The sequence below is a fragment of the Heterocephalus glaber genome, unplaced genomic scaffold (genome assembly GCF_053883595.1).
Source record: "Heterocephalus glaber isolate CG9 unplaced genomic scaffold, H.glaber_assembly_v1.0 deba00001429, whole genome shotgun sequence".
NCBI lineage: Eukaryota > Metazoa > Chordata > Mammalia > Rodentia > Bathyergidae > Heterocephalus > Heterocephalus glaber.
In genome coordinates, this window is record NW_028258294.1 from 5716871 (window position 1) to 5740690 (window position 23820).

Here is a 23820-nt window from a genome sequence, read left to right on the forward strand (position 1 = left end):
GTATATAGTGATTCTTTGCAAAAAATGATGTTTAAATTAAACTGGACTGAACTAATGTGGGAATTATTAGGATTCCTTACCCACTTTTTGAAATTTTATTTGAGATTAAGTATTCTACCCAAAAAGGAATTCGATAAATGTAGCATATAGCTCCATAATTGCTATAAAAAGAGTAGAATGAATCGGATTTTTTTCTTGCAAATAAAATCCATATAGACATTTGAAAAATCACCATTAAATTTCTATATTTCCGGCAGTGCTTAAAGTTCAAATTTTATCTCAGAGACTTCTATGTATTTTATAGACAAAAAAAAAGGCAAATCAAGTGAGCTGGAAGATATGAACAAATCAAGGAATTATAGTGCAATAAACATCCAGGGAGAAAGTTTTAAGTAAGTTCTTAAGGGAGAAAGGTACACTCTTTAATCATTCAGTCCCAGTTTTTTCTGAGTGTTGGTTACCATGTATTAAGGGCTGGAATAGGGAACAGCTTAATGGTTACCTTTATGGGCTTTGAAGCCAACCTGCTCTTATTCTAATACTGCTACATCTATGTACTCTTTGAATGGGCCTGAGCAATAAATTAGTCTCTGTTTGTCTCAGTTTCCTCATATTTAAAATAGATAAAATAGTAACACCTACCGTATATATTGTTTTGAGAATAAAAGTGATTTAATACATTCAGAGCAGTGCCTGCTCCATAGCAAGTGCTCAGTATACAGAATTATTCCCTATATTCGGCCATTTGATCATTGGCAAATGTCAAGTATACATCACTATTCATCTTCCATCTCTTCATTCATTTAACACAAACTTTTGAGTATTGACTATGTGTCTGGTTGTTGTGCTACATGCCAGTAACATAAAAATGAATAAGACATTCACTACATTTCAGTTGTAACCATCAATGTTAATGGTCTCAATCCACCAATCAAAAGAAATAGACTGGCAGAATGGGTCAAGAAGCAAAATCCAACAATATGCTGCATACAAGAAGCACACTTATTCAACATGAAACTCATAGAGTGAAAGTTAAAGGGTGGAAAACAATACTCCATGTGACAGGAACCCGAAAAAAAGCAGGAGTAGCTATCCTCTTGGCAGATCAAGTAGATTTCAAACCAATACTGATTAAGAGAGACAAAGAAGGACACTACATCCTTGTGAAGGGAAGAATCCAAGAGGAAGAGATGGCAATCATAAATACCTATGCACCAAACAGTAGTGTGCCCAACTATATAAAACAAATACTAACAGACATGAAAAGTCATATATGCACTAATACAATTGTAGTGGGGGACCTCAACACCTCACTGTCACAGATAGATGAACTAGACTAAAAATAAGTAATGAAATAATAGAACTCAATCGAACTCTTGAACAAATGAACTTAACAGATGTTTACAGAGTCTTCCACCCCACAAAATCAGAATACACATTCTTCTCAGCTGCACGTGGGTCATTCTCCAAAATAGACCACATACTCACACATAGAACATGTTTTTTTAAGTAAGTGCAAAGGAATTGAAGTTATCCCCTGTATATTATCAGACCATAGTGCGATGAAATTGGAGATCCATAGCAAAAGAAACTCAAAAAATTTCATAAACATGTGGAAATTGAACAACACATTTCTGAATAACCTATGAGTCACAGAGAAAATTAAAGAAATCAGACAGTTCCTTCAATTAAATGACAATGACAGTACAACATATCGGAATCTGTGGGACACAATGAAAGCAGTCTTACAAGGGAAATTCATAGCAGTGAATACACATATTAGGAAAACAGAACAAGCCCAATTAAACAACCTGATGCTGCACCTCAAGCTTCTAGAAAAAGAAGAGCAGGACAACCCCAAAGCTCATACAAGGGAGGAAATTATAAAGATCAGAGGAGAAATCAATGCAATGGAGACTAAGAGAACGATACAAAAAATGAATGAAGCCAAGAGTTGGTTCTTCCAAAGAATCAACAAAATTGCCAAACCCTTAGCCAACCTTGTCAGAAAAAGGAAAGAAAAGGCCCAAATCCATGCAATTAAGAATGAAAAGGGTGAAATTACAACCTACCCAGCAGAAATCCAGAGGATCATCAATAGCTACTTCCAGAATCTATATGCCAATAAGATGGACAAAACAGAAATGGACAGATTCCTAGATACATATTTATTACAAAGTTGAATGAAGAAGACCTAAAAATTCTGAACAATCCAATATCAACCAATGAAATTGAAAATGTAATTAAAAACTTATCAACTAAGAAAAGCCGGAGCCCTGATGGCTTCACTGCTGAATTCTACAAGACATTTAGAGAGGAACTGCTGCCACTACTGTTGAAACTCTTCAATGAAATTGAAAGGGAAGCAGTACTCCCTAATTCATTCCTGGAAGCAAGCATCACCTTGATCCCCAAAGCAGAGAAAGACCCAACTGAAAAAGAGAACTATAGGCCAATCTCACTAAGGTGCATAGATGCAAAAATCCTTAATAAGATACTGGCAAACAATGCAGAAGATCATCAAGAAGATCATACATCCTGATCAAGTGGGATTCATCCCAGGGATGCAGGGATACTTCAATATATGCAAATCAATCAATGCAATACGCTATATCAATAGAGCCAAGGACAAAAACCATATGATTATCTCCATAGACACAGAAAAAGCATTTGACAAAATCCAACATGCATTTATGATAAAAACCCTACAAAAAATTGGAATAGATGGTCTCTACCTCAAACTGATAAAAACCATCTATGAAAAACCAACAGCCAGTATCATACTACATGCTCAAAAACTGAAATCCTTCACATTAAAATCAGGAACAAGACAAGGATGTCCACTATCACCACTCTTGTTCAATATAGTTCTGGAAACATTAGCCACAGCAATTAGACAAGAGAAAGAAATAAAAGGAATAAAGATAGGAAATGAAGAAGTCAAATTGTCATTATTTGCAGATGACATGATACTCTATATAGAAGACCTCAAGAACTCCACCAAAAGTCTTCTAGACTTAATAACCAAATTCAGTCAAGTAACTGGTTCCAAGGTCAACACACAAAAATCAATAGCTTTCCTCTGCACGAATAACAGACTCACTGAGAGAGAAATAGTGCAAATAATTCCTTTCACAGTAGCATCCAAAATCATGAAATACCTAGGAATCAACCTAACGAAAGAAATCAAAGACCTCTTCTCTGAAAACTATGGCACTCTGAAAAGAGAGATTGAAGATGATATCAGAAAATGGACAGGCATCCCCTGCTCCTGGGTAGGAAGGATTAATATAGTGAAAGTGGCCATACTTCCAAAACTGCTATATAGATTTAATGCAATTCCAAATGAGATCCCAGCAGCATACTTCATAAACCTTGAGAAAACAATCCAAAAATTCATTTGGAGCAAGAAGAGACCCAGAATAGCAAAAGAAATTCTAGGTAACAGAGACATGGCAGGGGGTATCACGATCCTCAACCTGCAACTCTACTACAAAGCTACTGTGATAACAACAGCATGGTACTGGCAAAGAAACAGACCTGAGGACCAGTGGAACAGATTAGAAGATGCAGAAACAATGCCAGACACACTCAGCCATCTCTTCTTTGATAAAGGAGCCAAACACTCTCACTGGAGGAAAGATAGCCTCTTTAATAAATGATGCTGGAAAAATTGGGCTTCAACTTGCCAAAGATTAAAACTAGCCCTATATCTTTCACCATACACTAAACTAAAATCAAAATGGATTAAGGATCTAAATAGTAAAATAGAAACTCTGAACCAGTTGGAACAGAGGTTAGGTAGAACCCTTGAAGACATCGGTGTAGGAAAAGATTTTATGAACAAAACCTCAGTTGCCCGTGAACTAGCACAAAGAATCAACAAGTGGGATCTCTTCTTATTAAAAGGCTTCTGCCCAGCAAGAGAAACCACCAGCAGTGTGAAGAGATAACCCACAATGTGGAAAAAAATCTTCACCTGCTCTTCCTCAGACAAAAGTCTACTATCTCGAATCTATAAAGAACTTAAAAAGATCAGACCTCCCAAGTTTAAAGACCCAATCCAAAAATGGGCATTTGAAATGAACAGACATTTCTCAGACAAAGAAGTAGAAATAGCAAATAAATACATGAAAAAATGTTCAACATCACTGGTCATTGGAGAGATGCAAATGAAAACAACGCTGAGATTCCACTTCACTCCAGAGAGAATGGCTACTCTCATGAAATCAACCAATAACAAATGTTGGTGGGGCTATGGGGAAAGAGGAACCCTGCTCCCCTGCTGGTGGGAGTGTAGACTGGTGCAACCACTGTGGAAATCAGTATAGAGATACCTCAAAGAACTAGGACCAGAAGTCCCATTTGACCCAGGTATTCCACTGCTGGGGATCTTCCCCAAAGAATTAAAAGAATCATACCACAGTGATATATGTGAGCCCATGTTCATAGCAGCACAGTTTGTAATAGCTAAAACTTGGAAACAGCCCAAATGCCCATCAACTGGAGACTGGATCAAGAAAATGTGGTTTTTTAATAAAATGGAGTCCTACTCAGCCATAAAAAATGAGAAATTAGAGACATTTATAGCTAAGTGGGTGCACATTGAGGCAGTACTCTTAAGTGAAATAAATAGGACACATATGTATAAGTACCGAATAGTTTCTCTGGTGTGAGAAACTGAAAGTGTAAATAAGGACTAAGTGTATAATAGGTCATGTGTAATAGGAAGAAAAGGGGCAAAGGGGAAGGAAGTGGGAGGACTAGGGGAAAGGATACAAGGGAATGGGATTGATATGAGAAAATGGAAAAATAGGAACAAAATCTTTGTAAATAGGGAGGACTGGTGGTGTTGAAGGGAGGGCTGGGCAAGGGTGAAAAGTAAGAACCAAGAGAGACTATGTAAAGGTGCAAATTTCCAATGATGAATGTCATTATATTGTATACCTAAAATGTACCAATGATTAGAATGAATAATCAATAATGCAAAATAGGAAGAAAAGGTCGAAAGGGGTAGGGGTAGTGGGAGGGGCAGGGGAAAAGAAAGAAGGGAAAGGAAAAATGATGAGAAATGAAAAAAATGGAAATAAAGTCTTTGTAACTAGGGAAGGGTGGAGGGCGTGAAGGGAGGGCTAGGAATGGGGAAAAAATAAGAACCAAGATGCATTATGTAAAGGTACAATTCCCAATCAGAAATACAATTGCGTTGTGTACCTACAATATACCAATAAAAGAATTTAATAAAAAAAAAAAGACAGTATAGAAACAGTATTAAGGTGGGCTGGGAATTTAGCTCAGTTGTTCCAGTGCCTACCTCGCAAGGGTAAGGACCCGAGTTTGATCTCTGGTACCAAAAAAAAAAAAAAAAGAAAGAAACAGTATTAAGTTTAAATATAACTGGAAATCACCGGTTAGGTCAGTCAGTTGGTGAAGCTGCCTGGACTTCCTGGACAGAATTGTGGACTTAAATCAGAATGGGAATTTGAGGCTACATACTCCAATGTGTGTGCCCCTTTATCTGGCATAAGGACGTTAAAAGGGGCTTCTTATACTTTTCCTCCAACTGTGAGAAAGGTTATCCTAGATGTCTACAGTTATAAATATTCTTACCTCAAGCAGAATTTTAAGACCTACATGCAACCATGGCCATCCTAGAGGGCAATGCCAGTTATTTCATATAAAATAATTTTCTCTCTAGTGAATCTGAGGAGAGATTTAGAACACTTCAAAGATGGCAAAGTGTAGAGATGGTCAAGTAAACCAAACCCCAAATCATTATTTTGAATTAAGTTTGGGAATAACCTATGGCTGTGTAGTATGGGGTATATATATTTAAAACACATGAGGGTGGGCCGGGGATTTAGCTCAGTGGTTTTGCCGCCTGCTGTGCAAGCGCAAGGACCTGAGTTCGATCCCCAGTACCAAAAATAAATAAATAAATAAATAAATAATAAAAATAAAACACCTGAGGGAATTTGGCATGTTAACCATTTTGCATCATGGACTAACAGAGACACTAATTCCAATTTGTAAATTATGAATATTTGATTGGATTTGTTATTTTAAGATAAAAGAAAATTATAAAATATAAATGTAAATATAGAATATTTATAAAGTATTACTTATATATAAAATTTATATACATATTAGAAATTTATAAACCATACCAGAAAGTTTAAAAACAAAAAAGAATAAGAAATAATCTTTGTTTTTTGTAAGTTCATGGTATAGTGTGTGGATGTTTGTGTGTGTGTGTGTGTCTGTGTAAATAAATCTTACAAAAAAACCCAGGTAATTCTAACATAGGATGGTAAAAGCTGTAGAGTGCAAAGCACATGCCTCATTTCAACCATAAGGAGAAGACCTTGATGCAGTCTCAGAGGTCAGGACTAGCTTTTGTGAGGTGATATACAAGTGTGAGTTGGCCATTCTGAGAGTTGGGTTTGGCAGGGCTGGCGGTGGGAGTATATTTCATACCAAAGTGGCTTTCTTGCTGGATGTCTGAAGAGACGGAAATAATGAGGAAGTCAGTGTGGAAAGTCAGGCAGGGATTGGCCAGAAACTAAGCTGATGGGTGAAAAGGAATCATACTCTAATGGTGTTTTGCAACAGGTAAAAAATATTAGGCACTGTGTTATTCTACCAAGTGGAGAAGCCCTGAATGATTTTAAATAAGGATTCAAATGTTTAGATAATTTCTCTTTCTCTTGTTTTAACAGTTTCTTCCTCTCTTTCCTTCCTTCCTTCTTTCTCTATCTTCCTTCCTTCCTTCCTTTCTTTCTTTCCTTTTTTTTTTTATTTGTACCAGGCATCGAACTTGGGTCCTTGTGCATTGCAGGGCAGGTGGCGTAACCACTGTAACAGTTTCTTTTTAAAGTTTATTTCTCATTTCTGATGGAATTTAGTACTCCTACCTTTAAGCTCCTCTGTTTTCACATAGACACCTATCATGGCACCATATCACTTTATTGAATTTATTTCTAACTCTGTCTCCTTTGAGAGACCGAGGGCACCTCAAAGATGACTTTTTATTTATTTCTGTATCCCCAGGATGTGAATTAGTGATTGACACAGATCAGGCAGGCATTCAATGGAAACTTCATTGAAAAAGTGTAGATTTAGGAAAAAAACATTTCTTATATTTTTAGGACAAAGTGTCATCAGTTAAAATCTGGGTAATCAAATCCACAAAGTGAATAATTCTTTTTCTCTGTGATGGCAGAGTGAGCCTAGTAAGCTGCTATCCCAAAGATTCATAATGCATCTGTCTCTCTATATGTGCTGTTATTGAGCACTGTTAGGGATCAGACATAGTGCTCAGCACTGAGGGAGATATAAAAGCATTCACGACTGCATTCAGTAATTGTGAAAATACTGCATACATACCCAAAATTCTCTCTAGCCCTAGGGCCTAGGTCAGTGCTTTGCAATCCTCAATCCTCAATAAATGTCTAGGAATAAATAACAAAGAAGGTGTGAGGAATATTTGCTAAATGTATACTATAAATGCACAATAAATTTTCTAGGAGTCCAAATGAAGTAAACTCTGCAAAGTAATTTAATCTGATTGGGTTCATTAAGGAATCTTGGTATTGGAAGTTAAATAGGATCTAGAGTGAGGAAGAATTCTAAAGACAGAAATAGCATGGACATCAATTTACACAGACTAATAAACCTCTCAATGAAATCTAAGCAATAGAAATCATTAAAGCTCTGATAATGGTTGGGGTATATTGGAATTCACACATGAGAACCAATTTTCCAGCCATATTGCAATTTAATCAGTGGATATGGAAGGCTAGCAATTGCTTTAGTAGATAGACTAAGTGAGCCCACATGACAGTGCTAATTGAAGCAAAGTTAATTAGCTAATTAAAATAAAAGCGGCAAATAATAGTTTCTAAAATTTAGTGAAAGTGGAGGCAACAGGCCTAATGATTCTAACAACTGTTGAGAATCCCAAAAGAGGGTTTTACCTTTTAGGGAAATTCATGATTTAGAAAAACGGGTCTCTGTCATTAATTTAGCCAAGAAAGGCTGAGCACATTTAAAAACCTGGCCCCATGTCCTTGGAAATTCTGAATCTTGTAGAATCAGAACTTGGGACTTATCAGATTCACTGTTTTATTTAGGTCAGAATTAGTTTTGTGTTCATTTGTCAATTTGCAGCTGAAGTGAAGGCCTTAAATGGAAGCCTGGCATTATCTGGTTGACAATGATTTGATGCTGCACCATGTCGTGCTGGAAATTAGTGTCTAGAACCAAAATGTTAATCACAGGGACCTCTATACATTGATGGCATAAATAACATGTTTCTATATAAAAAATCTATAGTGACTCACTCCCATTTAAATAAAAATCTCCCGTTGCTATTTCAGTGAATTGAATGACTCTGGGCACTTTTCTTTGTGCTCTAGGGTGAGCCAATTTAACTTCCCAGAAAACTGCTAGATCTATTTGACTTAGCACTCTTCTTCCTTAGGTCCTCAGAGAGCTCAAAGTGATTCTCTTTACATGACCGGAGACAGAAATGGACTTTTTTGGCCCTCCTCTCAGTAAATATGAACTACTGTTCAAACACCATAAACATATCTCTTTGAGCTATAATATTTTCCAGTGTGATCCCCTTTGAGCATCATTCTTCATAATGGTAAGAAGGTTACTTGAGAAACATATGGTCATGTCTACATTGAGAGTAGGAAATGATTGGAAAGATTAATGATTGGTTTCTACACTGCAAGACTTCTCAGTGTTTATTGCCAAAACAATAATAGTTTTTCAAAAACTTTTGCTTGACAAAATAACTTTTTCCCCCATGGAGCAATTCTTGAGACATATTCTGAAGAATACAATACAAGAAATGTTCAACTCTAGTGACTATATGTTAAGACCTAAGTTAAAAATTGCTCCATTACTTACTAGTCATGAGGATTACTTACTAGTCGTGAGATGATGGGCAAGTCTTCTAGCTATTTTGGAGCTCAAATTTCTCACCTGAAAAAATGGGAAGGAAGGTTGCTTCCATTTGCAATATTTTATGTCAATTAGCAATGTTAAATGAATAATATGTATGAAAAGTTCTGAAGATGACAGAACATATAGGTGGTAATAAATGAACCATTTTGGGAGACTTCTGATTTATAATTTTTTAAATCTCTTTCATGTTCTTCTCCTCTTCTTCCTTAACCCCCACATTTATTACTATAATCACTATTACTACTAGGTACTACTTTCTGTGGTAGGTATACTTTCTGTGGCTTATCCAATGAATAGTGTCACCCCCTTTCACATTCAGTTTCTTTTATAGAGGCTGACGAGGTTAAATTCACACTTTCCAGTATTCCTATTGTAGATATTTGAGATAGTTTACATAATGAGACATAAGGCCAATTCTTACAGGACTCTGCAAAGACTTCTATTTTTCCTAATAAAAGGATACAGTACATAGAGTCATGACAGTTTCTTGTGACCATCAAAAACAGGTGCAGAGTGGCAGAGGTGTTGGCACTGGCTTTACTCAGCCCACACTGTGAGCAGCCTTCCTCCATATTTCCTGTGACATGAGGCACATGAAATTAAACAAATGGTAAGGACTCTGAAATAGGCTTTTTGTTACTCATAGCTCAACTCACTTCTGGAAAGTTTTTCTACTATTCATTGAATGTTCCATATGGTGGTACTTAACACATGTTGAAGAAATGACGAAGCAATAATGCACAATAGGACAGGCTCTTGCCTTGCCCCCATGTTGTTTTGTTTTGTTTCTTTTCCCATAAGATGCTCTGTCCTTACGGTGTTCTCACCCAGTGTATCAAAATGTTCTGTGTTCTAGTGCTGCATTATGTACCTGCTCAATGTATCAAACGTGTGTTCTGTTCCAACAAAGTAACTTTTATTACTTGATGTTTCTAGTAAGTTTCTCCTATGTCTCTGCCCTAAGAGATTCCTCTCAACTTCCTTTCCCCAAATATATATAAGGGAAATTACTGAAATAATGCAACTCAGGTCAGAATTCAGAGTGGGCAAATTCCTCTGAGCCAACCAGTTAATAAAAGGTTTTCTTCAAATTGCTGTAACTGTAACACAGAGCTGTAAGACAGAGCTGTAACACTGAGCTGTTCTGCTTTGCCACAGCAATATAACCACATTTATCCCTCTAAACAGGAATTATTATATACTATTTTATACTTGAGGAAACAAACTAAACTACCTTGTTCAAATTCATGGAACTCTGGGTTTAAATCCAGTTGTGGCTCCAAATAGCATGCTGTATTTCCATCTGCTGTCTCTTGGTGTACACTTTTCCAAGAGTATATATTAAGTTTTAGAAACATACTCACTGTAGCCTTAGAGATATTACTGCATTCTTTACTCTGAAATATGCAATCAATGTCTTCTTTAAAATGGGAGGCCCTTGCTGTCTGACATTTGAGGAGGAAGGGACATGTACAGACCTCATGCAGAAACAGAACCTAGGCCCAGTTTGGGTATATAGCAGCATGTTTATTCATTAGACGGAAGGCAGCAGAGGAGAGTCAAACCCAGCATGAGAGCTGCTTCCCCCACAAAGGCCTATATCCAGAGCATTAAACTACCCATTTAACCTCTTTCTAGATCCTACAATATGGACTCACTGGCACAGTACAAAGTTCAAGCCTGAGAAGCACAGTAATGGCAGTAATTTAGAATAAAATGTGAAGATGTTAGGAACACTCCAGTTCATTTGTTCCCCATTACTGGAGCTCCAGTGTGACAGACAATGTGATACTAACCTATATAAAATTACACATTTGTATCAGAGATAAAAGTCTGTGCATAGCTAGTTACATCCCACAATGTAATATATGGTGGATTAATGCTCAGAACATCTTGATTTGGTATCAGAGAGAAAAAATATTTCATTTAAGATCTTTTAAAATCATGAAAAAGGGAATTTTAGTTTTCATCTCTCTCTGAGGATTCTGGCTTAATAAATAAGTAGGCCTTGGGTACAAGTAATGGAAGGGGATAATGGCTTTCTCTGATTTTTTCTTTTCCACGTCAACATCAGTTTCTGGCCTACATACCCATGTTGATGGCAAAAGAATACCCAAAACAATAACAAAACAACACCAACAAGACAACTTTACACAAGGTTACATAAAGAACACTCACCAGTTGCTAAAGGTCCCACCTTCCCTTCTTGGAAATTCTAATACCCAAATATACTCACTGCAAAATCCGAACATAAAAAACTACATATTTTTGAAGGGAAAACAAGTTCAATCATTGCCACAAATTCCTTAGAATTTTTTTTTCTATCAGCATAACCAGTCAAATTTGTTTTGTTTGTTTCTTTGTTTACCAGAGTAGAAATGAAATAGTTGAAAACATTAGTCAAATATTATTAAAAGAACATTATAATTATAACAAAACAGGAGACCAGTGACCAAATACTTGAGCAGGGACTGAAGACCACAGTTGTGTGAGAGACATTTGTAATTAAGAGCATTGTAGACTTAATCTTAGAAAAGTCATTTGGATCATTGGAAAGAAGTATGCATACTTGAAGATAAGCCAAAAAATACCTACCACATTAATTTTTTCCTACACTAAACTGTTCACTCAACACACCCCTCAAATCAATATTGAGAATCTTCTATGTGTGACACACCCTTCTAGGTGTACCTGGCACCAAAGACACAGTGATGAACAAGGGAGACAAGACCCCTACACCCAAGGAGCTTGTTCTGCTTATGCTGTAACACAGGATGTGCTACACATTCTGTCAAGGAGTTGGATAACGTAAAGATAGTGATGCCCTGGAAGACCCAGACTGTATAAGCAATACCTCTGAAGATTTTTACTTCATTTTCTGATGATCTTTTCACTGTTAACCTCATCCTGCCTTCATACCTCACACAATGACTTGCAATTGTGGGAGGAAACTGGCAATTGTTAACTTAATCAAAATAACAAATAAGAATTGGATATTGGGCCTGGGATTTAGCTCAGTGGTTTTCCCACCTGCTGTGCAAGTGCAAGGACCCGAGTTTGATCCCTGGTACCAAAAAAAAAAAAAGAAGAAGTGGTTATTGTGTGAGGGATATTACATGTATTACTTTATTCATTCCTCACAACCACTCTATCAAGTATGTATCTCATGTTCTCTTGGTTAGAAGTGAGAACTGAGCCACAGAAATAATACAAAGGTGCCTGGGGTCACACAGCTAGTAATTGATGCTACCGGTATTCAACCTCAGTGCATTCTAGTACAATATACTGCTACTCTGAGTAAACTATCTTTGATATGTTAAACCTTTCCAGGTAGTATGTCTTCATTCCCCCATAGTCCTATGGAGTAGGTGATATGAACCCAGTTTGTTAGATAAAAAAAATAAGGTGCAGAGACAGGAAATGGCAGTATCAGTGTTCACACAAAGGACAACCTGGTTACACAGTCTCTGTTCCTTGCCCTTACTCCATGTTTCTCTAAGAACCCATCTCAGAAGTTTTTGGGGTACTGAGGTACAGATCTATAATTCCTTCCTTATACCAACTTGTCTATTTTAAATATCAGGCTTTCCTGGAAGATTTTACTTGAAGAAAGGGTTTGGAAAAAGGCTGATAAAAGTTTGCAAAATAAATTTTCTTAGCCAAAACTAAAAGCTGATCTTGCAGAAGTTTTAGAAAAAAGAAAGTTTTGTAGAGGAGTCAGTATAGTAGATGCAAAATATGCCAATGTGTTAGATATATAGAAGGCATTTTGTTTACAACCATGATATTAAAGAAGAGAATTTATTGCAGGAGGGAAAGATTTAGAAATTGTTGACTATGTGCACAGTGTACATGCAAAGAGATGAGAAGTATAAAAGATTTGTCAAGAATTAAATGAGGTAAGCTTACAAGTTAATGCAAATGATTTGAGACTTATGGATAAACTTCTTCAAATATACTGTGAATCTTTTTCAAACCTCAACAGATAGAAAAGTAGGATGCTGATAGAAAAGTGAGATTTTCATGCAGACTAGATGATGATAGAGCTAAATAGTTCAAGCAGTATTATTTAGATATTTATCACCCACCTGAAAGGTATTTATCTTCTATTTATTTTACATTTAGAAATTCTGTCAAATCTTGGTAAATATTACAAGGTGGGTGTCTTGACTAGCTCTTTTGATCTGCACTTCTTAAATTAGAGAAATATTTATTGTCAATCCATTGATGTATGGAATAGGATCTCCTTATTCCCAATAACCAGCCATCTGCATAGCCTTTTTAATACCTCAGAATTGTTGTCATGATTTCAGTGAATTTTAAAATGTTGGGTCAGTTGCAACATAAGAAAGACTTCACATGAGGAAGAAATCATTCCATTCCTGTTGGCTGCAGATTATTTTCAGTTAGAAGTTATGTAATAGATGGCGTTCATGATAGCGAAGTTGAGGTGAGATCACTACAAGTTATTAAAAGTTAGCTACAGGCAACAGGGAATTTGGAAACTGATAAGATGTTTAGGACAATTATACGCAAAGCCACTTCATTATTTTGACCTTTTCAGCCAATCAACATCTCCCTAAAAGTTCTAATTGTCCATTAAGAATGAGAACAATGAGAGGTTCTCTGGGCTTCAACAGGGTTTAGGCATACGCAAGTGTAGTCAGATGCATAAAGGTATTGGCACTTTGCCCTCAGAATAATATTTGTCCATAATAATCTTCTTTACGTTGTTTCTTTACACTGTTCCTGTGAACTAAAATTTAGCCCACCATATATCTCCATCTCCTCAGGTGCTGGAGATCTTTGAAATGGCTCATTGATTTTAATCTGTGTGTTCTGACCTCACTCTCCTTTTGCTATAACTCTTTGCTTTATCAGCAATCTCAACTTCTGTGCTTGTAGTCTTGGCCAGAGTAATTGGATCCACCTCCAATAAACTCCACAAAAACCATTAAAGACAAGGTCCCAAGCACTAAGTTACCCTGCCTCCTATAGGTTCATTCACTGAAATCTCTTCCATCTAAAAGACCTAGGAAGCCATTCCCCATGAAACCCCCACAACTTTTACCTTAGAGTTTCTCCAGAGGAGCCCCTCCTCTTCCACAGGTTGACCAGGCTGCTCGATCTGCTGGCTGCGGAGGAAGACTTGCCATCCCCTACATGCATGCGTACCACAGTAGAAGTGGTGAAGGCGCTGCGCACATTTCTCTCGGGTTTGGCCAGAATGATGTACACCTTTGGCACAAACATACAGCCTAGGGCCACTGTGGCACTGAGACTGACTGAGAAACACATAGTGATGATTTTGTAGTTACTTCCAAAGTAGATTGGCACAAAGGCCAGCCATATAATACAGGTGGTATACATCGTGAAGGCAATATACTTGGCTTCGTTGAAGTTAGCTGGAACATTTCTGGTCTTGAACGCATAGAAGGTACAGCTCAAAATCAACAATCCATTGTATCCCAGAGGAGTGACGACTCCTAGATTGGTGGTGTTACAAATCAGGTAGACTTCTCGAATGCTTGGGTAGTCATGCATTATATCAGGAGGCTCCATTATAAAAAGAGCGACAATAATGCCCAACTGGATACATATGAGAATGAAAGCAATCACTAACTGAGCACAGGCACTCATAAATCTGGGCTTTTTGGTACAGATCTTCTTCTTGCTGCCAGCCAGGATTCTTGCAATGCGGTTAGTCTTGGTTACCAGGGCTGAGTAGCTCATGGCTGGAGAGAGACCAATACCAATTCTCTGAAGATAGCAGTAAATCTGTTTGGGCTTTGCGATGAGGCAGAAGGTGCATAAGTAACCCAGGCAGATGCCAGCAAGGATAATATAGCAGAGTTCCCTGCTGGAGGACTTGACTACTGGAGTGTCACGATAAATGATGAAGATTACAGTGACAAACAGGGTGGCCAACAGGCCAAGGCAGGCAAACACCACAGCTGCAATGGGCTCAGGGTCACCCCAGCGAAGATACTGTACAGGGATCAAATCACAACCTGCAGAGACACAGACACATAATGAAAAAGAAGGAGAGAAGTTTACTTGGTTCAGAAATCCCTAAGAAATAGGCAGGTGTTTGTGCCCATTTCAGCTTGCCATCCATCTATCTTTTTAATTTATATATCTCAAACTACTCATTTCTTTCCATATAGATTCAGAAAATCCATGCAGTATTTACTACATACTCTGTGATAGGATCTGCTCTAAGTTCTGAAATTAGATTCAGAAAATCCATACAGTATTTACTAAATAAATATTCTGTGATAGGATCTGCATTAAGTTCTGAAACAAAATAATAATAGTGTTACCTGCCTTCATAAAATGTGTAGTTTTTTAAACAATTACCTGTAACTGCAGTAAGGGTCAAGAAGACATATAGTATAGGTTCTGGCCCAGGCTATGGAAGCAGGCAAAGCTTCCTATAATACGAGTTAGCAAATATATGTGTTGGTTTGAATGAATATGGGATTCAGGGGAACTGGTCAACACAGGTTCAGGCTAAGAAAAAGGGGAAGGATAGGAGGCTGTTGACCAGTAGTGCATTGAGAGGCCCAGGATGAGGCTGGATAGTAGGCAGGTGGGCAATCTTGCAAGTCACATATTTCTAGACTAACAAGAAGTTCTAGAGGTTGATGTGGAGGAATGACATTTGTGTGGGTGTATTTTAAACATCACTTTGGTTTCTTCTATGTGCATGTTGGATGAGATAAAAATATAGACAGAGTTGAGAGTTAAGAGCCATATAGAATGTTTGAATGGCTGTGGAAGTATGGTAAAAGTAATCAAAAATGACCAACATTAGTAAATAAAAGTTCAGATTTTCAGAGAATTTTATGGCTTAGATTTTATAGAAGGGAAGATGTTATTTTTAAAAAGGATCATTTTTTAAAAAAGAAAACAGACCAAAAAGACAGATAATCCAAAAGCTTGGGAAATGCCTTTGTCATACTAATGTCTTCCTGCTAGCATTTCTGTCTTAATTGCCCTGGGCATTTGTTGGGCATGAGAGATTTTAAAAGACACTGTAAGGGGTTCTGGTGTGGAAAGAAAAGTTGAGAACCATTTCTCTAGGAGTATCATTCCCATCAATTAGAATTTTTAAAAAATTGAATTAAGATTTCTCCATTGAGTGGATAAGAAATGAGGCCAATAATTCACTACATTGAACACTTGAGAAATATGGCAAAGATTGCCAGTGGTCCAAAAGCACTCATTTTCACCTTAATCCTCAGCAACTAATGTTTCATTTAGAAGGATAAAGAATGCAATTTAAATTCTGTATTTTCCAGCAATGATTGCAGTCAAATGTAGCATATGCCTAGGTTTTAGCCAATAATATGTAAACAGGAGATTCCTTAAAGGAAAATGATTCATCTAGGAGAATACCTTTCTCATTTTTCCTTCTTTTCGCTTTCTGCTATCTGGAATATAATTTGATAGCTAGAGCTCCAGCAATTTTATTTGACTTTAACTTGAAAGAGGAAAAAATCTGAGTTTGAAAGAGAAACATAGAGGGATCAAGTCCCTGACAAGCATCAAACCACCATTTGGAAACCAGCTCTGAACAATGTGTGCCCACATGTCCTTGTCTAATCTACTTTATTTTCTTGTATATGATACCAAACAAAATCCTAATTGATATGGAAGTCAGATTTTCCTGTTACTTTGACATGCTCCATGACCGAGGGTGTTATAGTAAATGACTGCATAGCAGTGGTTACTGAGATGTAAGGCAGGCAACAATAAGTAATAATGGAAAGGAAGCATGTGATTCGTCAAAAATATGTGTAAGGAGAACTCTGTTATAAAATTATGAAATTAAATAAATGAAAAGCTTTTTCTTCTTCCTCTTATTTCTGCCTTATTGGTCTCTGGCCACAAGGTCTCAGGTTTCAGATGGTACTATTAGAATTATGGTTAAGTTTATTACATGAGTTAGCCTGAAATCTCAGCAAACTGTGGCTAATTGTTTATATAAAAGCTATATTCTTATTCTAAACCACTGCATTTAATATTGAAACAAAGTTATTTTAACTTAAAAATTGTGTATAGTCCAGGCTAAATATGAAATTTTATGTATAATATCAATAATTACAAATGCAGCTCTCTCTTTAATGAACATACCTGTATCCATATTTTCAGTCATCCTGTTCATTCAATTATGTTGCTTATATTTTAAAATGCAATCTCTGATACTACAGTATAACTTAGAATTTAAATTTGCTCCTTGTACAAAGTATTTTACAAATTGAAAATTTAATCATTCCTATCTTTATTTCTGCATAACAGTTTATTTATAGCACTGATTTGATAATGAAATTTATTATCCATGGTAGATAATTATATACAAGTCTGTTTCCACTGCTACATCATAAGCCATTAACATACATAAGAATCATATTGTGTGGTATATGAGACAGGAATCCTTTTGGTAGCTAAAAGAATCAACTAAAAACTTAAATGTTTTTTAAAAAGCCTTTCATTTGCTCCACTTTCTGCTATTGTTTTAAATCTTAATTGCTTTTTCTTAAATATAATTAGCACCCTAATTTCTAAAAGCTTTGAATCAGATAACGTACACCATTTTTTTAATGTTATATCTATCCTTGAATATTACTATCATATTTCAGTTTAAATAATTTTGTTCATAGTACAGAAATTTCCTCCTAACAAGCTTCTTCTGATTCTGAGAAGATAGAAAACTATAATTTTAATCTCATATTTGTGTTTGTGCATGTGCACATATATGCACGCATGTCTGCATGTAATTTTGGTTGATCATGCCATTGAGGTCTCTGTTTCTTACTAGACTGTAAGCGCTCCAGTGTTACAAGTCTATTGCTTTTGCTTACAACCAGCTCCTCAGTCCTGAGCATCACTCATTTCCTTGGCCTAACAATATACCACTTTACATACTATATAATCAAATAATATAATTCTTATTCTGGTGTCTGGATCAAGTCATGTCATTCTCAACATTCTTTTTTGCTGCCTTTAAGAAGTCTCAAGCTACAAAAATATTATGTATGATTAGAGACAAAAGTTTAAATTCAAGTTAAATTTTAGAGTCAAGAGTCTGGTACTCACAGAAACATTAAAACTAGGTAAGCAGGACCAGGGATTTAGCTCAATGGTTTCCCCACCTGCTGCGCAAGTGGAAAGACCCGAGTTTGATCCCTGGTACCAAAAAAAAAAAAAAAAAAACTAGGTAAGCAGCTCATAGGCTTAATTTTGGGTAGAAGTGTGATGTCTTTCACATTAGTAATATTTTTAGTACTTATTAGTCATTTAATTCATGTTTTATTTAATTATTGATTAATCTCTTTTTGAGTAATTGACTGGATCTGGACAAGTCATTTCTTCTATGAGTAGAAGAAAGAAGGTGGCAGTAAACAAATTATTCCTTTAACAGGTAACATCTGATCAAAGTTCAGATTCATTCTTCCCTAGAAGGTTATTATTGCAACATTTAAAAAAAAAATTTAGGATAGATAAAACCACAACAACAAAAAGTCCCTCTGTTGGAAATGCACATTCTAGAGTTAATTGATTTTTTATTACCTTATAATGAAGCAAAACATTCCAATAATTGCTTCCTCAAGTAAAAATTTAGCCTCTACCCAAATTGTAGGCAGGTTTTATCAGTAACTACTTTAGGCAGAGGCTGTCTTACTACTATCCGTGTCAGTGCCAAAAAAGGAGGAAATGAATATTTATTGAGTGTCTCTGTATGCATTATCCTCAAAATTTTATTTAATAATAAAAAGTGAGGTAAGTATTATTATCTCTAGTTTACAGAGAAGCAATATGATTCTTACTAATACTTGTTAACTTGCTGTTCCTGAGATTAAAACTTTGGGTTTATTTATTTACTTTCTTACTTTCCTTATATATTTTTGCAACACTTGGGCAGACATTTGATCAATTGATCCACGGAAAGAAGTTCTGAGGCTACTTAGTAGGAAAAAGAATCATGATTAAATAACATTGTCTTGCCATGGCCAAGGTAAGACTAGTGGTAGCTTAAGGGTTTAATAGTTGTTGTGCTGACAAAAACCTGTGCTCCTCTTGAGAAATGTCTTTGTTTCAAACACTTTGACAAGATTCTCATCTTAGCCTATGTCTGTTGAAGGTTGTTGGCCAGAGATAGGAGTTGGTTAGATGTTGCTCTTAGGACCCTGAAGCACTGAACATTTTCTGAATTGGCATAGATTATCCACAGCACAAGAGAATAATGATTGACCATAGGGTATTACCTCCTTTTACTACAGAGTAGATGCATACACTTCTATTCATCATTGGACCCAACCGATTTCATACCCTTCATGGTTTATTACACATTTTCATTTTAAATTCCCTTAATATAATTCTCTCAAAGAGCTGAAAGTTGAGCTATATTTTTTATTTAGTTTTTATGTTTATTCTTCTTTATATTTTATAGGAAAATTTAAAACTGTATGCCAAGATTTATTTTGTAATTAAGACATAAAAATGATTTAATAGTACTGCAGAGTGCTAAAGTGAAGGATTATCACAGATGCACATTTGTAGGGAACAGCTTTGAAAAATACAACTTCTGGTCATCCTGCAGATAAATAGGAGTGGAAAAACACAGCATATAGATTTCAATAATACATTGTGCTGGCTGAAATACTTTACTCCCTTTCTACTTTTTCTGTCTCTCTTCATTGGCTAACTCCTCATTATTCTTCCCTTTTCCAGCTCTTTGAGGATGATTTTTCTGATTCCCTGAGCCTCAAAGGCTCCTCTCATGTAGTGAAAGGGCTTTCTGGACTGTGTTTTTGTTTGCTTGTCTGTTTCCTGTAGAAAGACAGAGCAAATTGAGAGCAGGAAACTGTTTCTTTCTATATTGCTGTATTTCTAGACCCAAAGACAGTGCCTGGCACACACTAGACAGTTAGATACACAGAATGATTGAATTGTTACATTAAAAAGGACAAATGAGCAATAAGAAAACATGTATTTCCTTTTTCAGCTTGTATACAGACATTTCCTATGAATATGAATCTTTCAGTCATTTATTTGTGTCTTGATGTTACCATATATAAAATGAAAGTAAAATAGAATTCTCTCTCTAATGAAGGTTTTAATCTGGGGAAGTCTTTATAGAAGAATTCACTGATAAGAAATTAAAGACCAATGGCCTGAAAAATGCTTAAAATTATTTTTGTAATTTACTTAAATCAGACATTAAAGTCATTGCTTTGTAACAAATAGACTATCTTTGCAATTTTACACATATATGCTATCATTAGTGTTTTACTATAAATTTCTATAGTAAATTGCTTTTTCTGCATTTTATTTGCAAATAAGCGTCATACTGAAAAACATTTTTCCTCTGTGGCTGTCATTCCATCCAAATGTTCAAAGGCTATCTGATTTTATGACTCAGAGTTCTTGCAGTAATTTCTAAGTGCTGCTGTATTCCTTCTATATTCCCATATACTGTTGATTTTCTTTTCCTTTGAGACATGTCAGGACTGTTCTGAGGCCTAGGCTTGCATCACTCTTCCTAAGGCTGGTTGCACAATTGTATGCATACTGTGATACAAACTTTGCCTCCTATTTCTTTTCCCAAGCCTCTTAGTTTTTATGTTTTAAGTGGCACGATAGTATAAGTATTACCCAAGTGGGCTACTGTTCGGTATTTAACTGAAATGTTTATTTTTACTATAGAAAGAAAATATGAGAACAAAACCCATACGTATAAGAAAGACATACACGGGGAAAGAGTAATCTTTTCACTTAACCATGAAAGAAATTTAAAATTACTCACATAATACAACTAGAATATTCCACTCACCTTTTAGTTCAAAAGTTATTGAGCATCTTATCTATTTTTGGTTTTGGGTTTGCATCATAGTGATAGAAAGGCAGTAATTTGTTCTTTTAAAATAAAGAATTGGTTACATTCTCAGACTTTGTGACTATACTGTTAGGCCTTGTGGTAAGCAGTTTATTTTAATTAACTTCTTTAATAGCCACTGGATTCTTATGAGGTAGGGACCACAATTTTATCTGTTTTTGGTTAAGGAAACTTAAGATAGAATTGAAACTAAAGAGTATTTAAAGGAACCATAGAAGTAAAAATGCAAGGTGGAAAAATAGAAGAAATATAAAGAAATAGCCAAAATGCAAATCAAATATGCAGAGAGATAACTATACAGCATAGTAAAATACTGTCATAAGAGAATTATAATGCCTCAGGGAATTACTGCTGAGAAGTCAGGTGGAAAATCAGTAAAAGCTTTGGGAAGAAAGATGATAATACCTGCAAGGATTACTGTGAGGACTATATAAATAAGATGTAACCTGAAAAGTGACATAATAGTTATAAAGTGAGAAGAGAGAGGAAAAGAGAAATATACACATAAACCAGAAATGACTCAACATGTACAAAATTGCTTTTGTGTTTTATTAGATTGTTTTATAATCTGTGGGGAAAAGCCAACTGTTTTATTTTTCTTAGTCTCTTTATATATAAACAGCCCCAAGTAAATGATATTATATTGTCTTTAATTCTTTTTAAGTACAACACAGAGTGTAATGCTCTATGAATTTCTCATTTCACTTAATGCAATTTTAAAGTGTCAAGATCAAAGACATTTATCTGTTTCATATTACCCATACAATATACCAATACTTTATGAAGCATTCTCCAAGTAGGTTAGATAACGTAGTGGTGAGCCCTAAATTATAATGTTATATGTTCTCAGGAGGAAATGTGGTAATTTTGGGGGGTAAGCTATATTTATCAAAAACTGAAATCAATGAAACCACATTGTTTTCTGCATTCTGGCCATGTCAGAGTGGTTTTGACCACAGTGACATTGTTTTGGCCAGACCGCAAATTTATCATAATGAAGAAGAACACGGTGTACATTTTTCATGGCATGGCTTTTGACAACAGGAAAACTGGTTTATATTTTCTTTTGGGACCTGGTTTGAGACGATCCATTGAGAGAAGGGCTTTCAGCCCTACCTCCTCCCCAATCCGAGTAGAGAATGTTTACATGCAGGCATAAATACAATGTTTCTTTGATTCATCTGGTGGGAAAAGAAATTTTTAAGTTGATGAAGGTTGAAAAATTGGAAAAGTAAGAAATCATTTCATAATTTAACAATGTATGAGCCTTGGCATCTCATTTAAAAAGTCAGTTAGTGTTTTTCTCAATGTTAAGGGGAACAACTTTATCAAGCATATTGTTTGTAAAGAACCGGTGCATAAAATTCTTCTTTGCAGTTTAGATATCCTTTAAAAAGAATCCAGAGATTCACAGTCCTTCTCTTATTGTGTGCACCATCCTGTCAAGGAAAAAGCATGAGTTTTAAAGAAAGACAGAACAGGGCTTGAACCTTGCTTCACAACTTATTGTGTGATCACAAGCATGGATGTTTCTATTTTTGATTTTTTTTTTTAAATGGAGATTATGATTCTAACCTTTCATGGATATCAGGAGGATTATGTGGCAGAAAAGGAAGTTCTTTTTAAGGTGAGTGACAGGTACTTAATACATTGGGATGTGGTTCCTTTATTCTATTCCATAAATATTTTTTGAGTGTCTTGTAAGTTCTAGGAGCTTGTATTCCCAAATTTACAAAGTACATAAAACTGACTATATTATGAGTGAAAATAAATGATATCAAATATTAAAAGGAGGTATATGAAGTGGAGAAAAAAGATAGACTTAGGTAAGAAGGGGATAGTTTTTAGTATTCAACTAATCGTTTAAGGTGGATTTTTTTTTTTTTTTTTGGTACCAGGGATCGAACTCGGGTCCTTGTGCTTGTGGGGCAGATGGAGGAACCACTGAGCTAAATCCCCAGCCCTAAGGTGGATATTTGAGCAAGGACTTGAAGGATAAAGGGATATTAGCCATGTGGTTATCTGGAGCAGAGCCTTCCAAGCAAAGAGAACAGCAAAGGAAATGACCCTAGGAAAATAAATTTCTGATGTTATAATGGAAGAACAAAAAGAAAAGGTAATGTTTTGGGATGGGGCCCAGATGAAATGAAGGAGAAAGTAGGACAGATACCTAACAAAGGGTCAGAGCATATGGAAGATGAGTTTGTAAGGACTGACTTCCACTTTGAATGAGATGGGAAACCTTTGTAGGTTCTTATACAATGTAGTAACATGACCTGGTTTACTTTTCAAAAAGAGCTCTTTGCTTGGGGCAGTGTAAAGAAGCTATAAAGTTAAGGAATGAATAAGGGATGAATACACTTATGAAGTTATTTCATTATTTCATCAGTAAAAGTGATTAACTATGATTGCTAGTACCAGGGAACTCACAGTGGAGGTGGTGACAAGTGATAGAATTAGGATTAGAAGAATAAGTCAGTGGGATTTCCTGGTTGATTAAGAATATGTGAAAAGTCAAAAAAACAATTCCAAAGTCAATGGCTGAGCAACTGAAAGTATGGATATGACATCAGGTGAAATAAAAGATGGCAAAGACTTGGACTTCAACTTAGAGATGTAGAATTTGAAGTATTTATTAGTTCAGTAAGAGGTCTGAGCTAGAAAATTAAATTTAGAAATATTTAATATGTAGATATTATTTCAGCATAAGAGACTGGTTATGATCACCAATAAAACAAGTGTAGAGTGAAGAGAGGACCAAGACTGAGCCCTGGGACATTTCAAAACTGTATTGTTGGTTTTTATTTCAAACATATTGTTAGATATAGATGTAAAATCAAATTGAAGGGAATAGATGTTAGAGCCTTTTGAGAAGATTAAAAAGTATATTATTTTTCTTGCCAGTGAAGAATATATCAGAATTCTGCGATGAGGTCATCAGT

At 35.8% G+C, this 23820-nt stretch overlaps 1 protein-coding gene and 1 long non-coding RNA gene across 6 annotated transcripts in view; one reads left to right on the forward strand and one right to left on the reverse strand.

Annotated features, from left to right (window-relative positions):
* The window catches only part of Grm5 (glutamate metabotropic receptor 5), a 547664-nt gene that overhangs the window by 47906 nt on the left and 475938 nt on the right, over window positions 1-23820 (reverse strand). For all 5 annotated transcript variants that reach the window (XM_004868208.3, XM_004868207.3, XM_087212259.1 and 2 more), the window contains one exon: window positions 14048-14987. In XM_004868208.3, coding sequence (XP_004868265.1) covers window positions 14048-14987 — 940 coding nt within the window. The remainder of the gene's footprint in view (window positions 1-14047; window positions 14988-23820) is intronic.
* The window catches only part of LOC147827856 (uncharacterized), a 36497-nt gene continuing 27660 nt past the window's right edge, over window positions 14984-23820 (forward strand). Inside the window, exon 1 of the long non-coding RNA XR_015451600.1 lies at window positions 14984-22994. This is a non-coding gene — a long non-coding RNA (uncharacterized LOC147827856). The remainder of the gene's footprint in view (window positions 22995-23820) is intronic.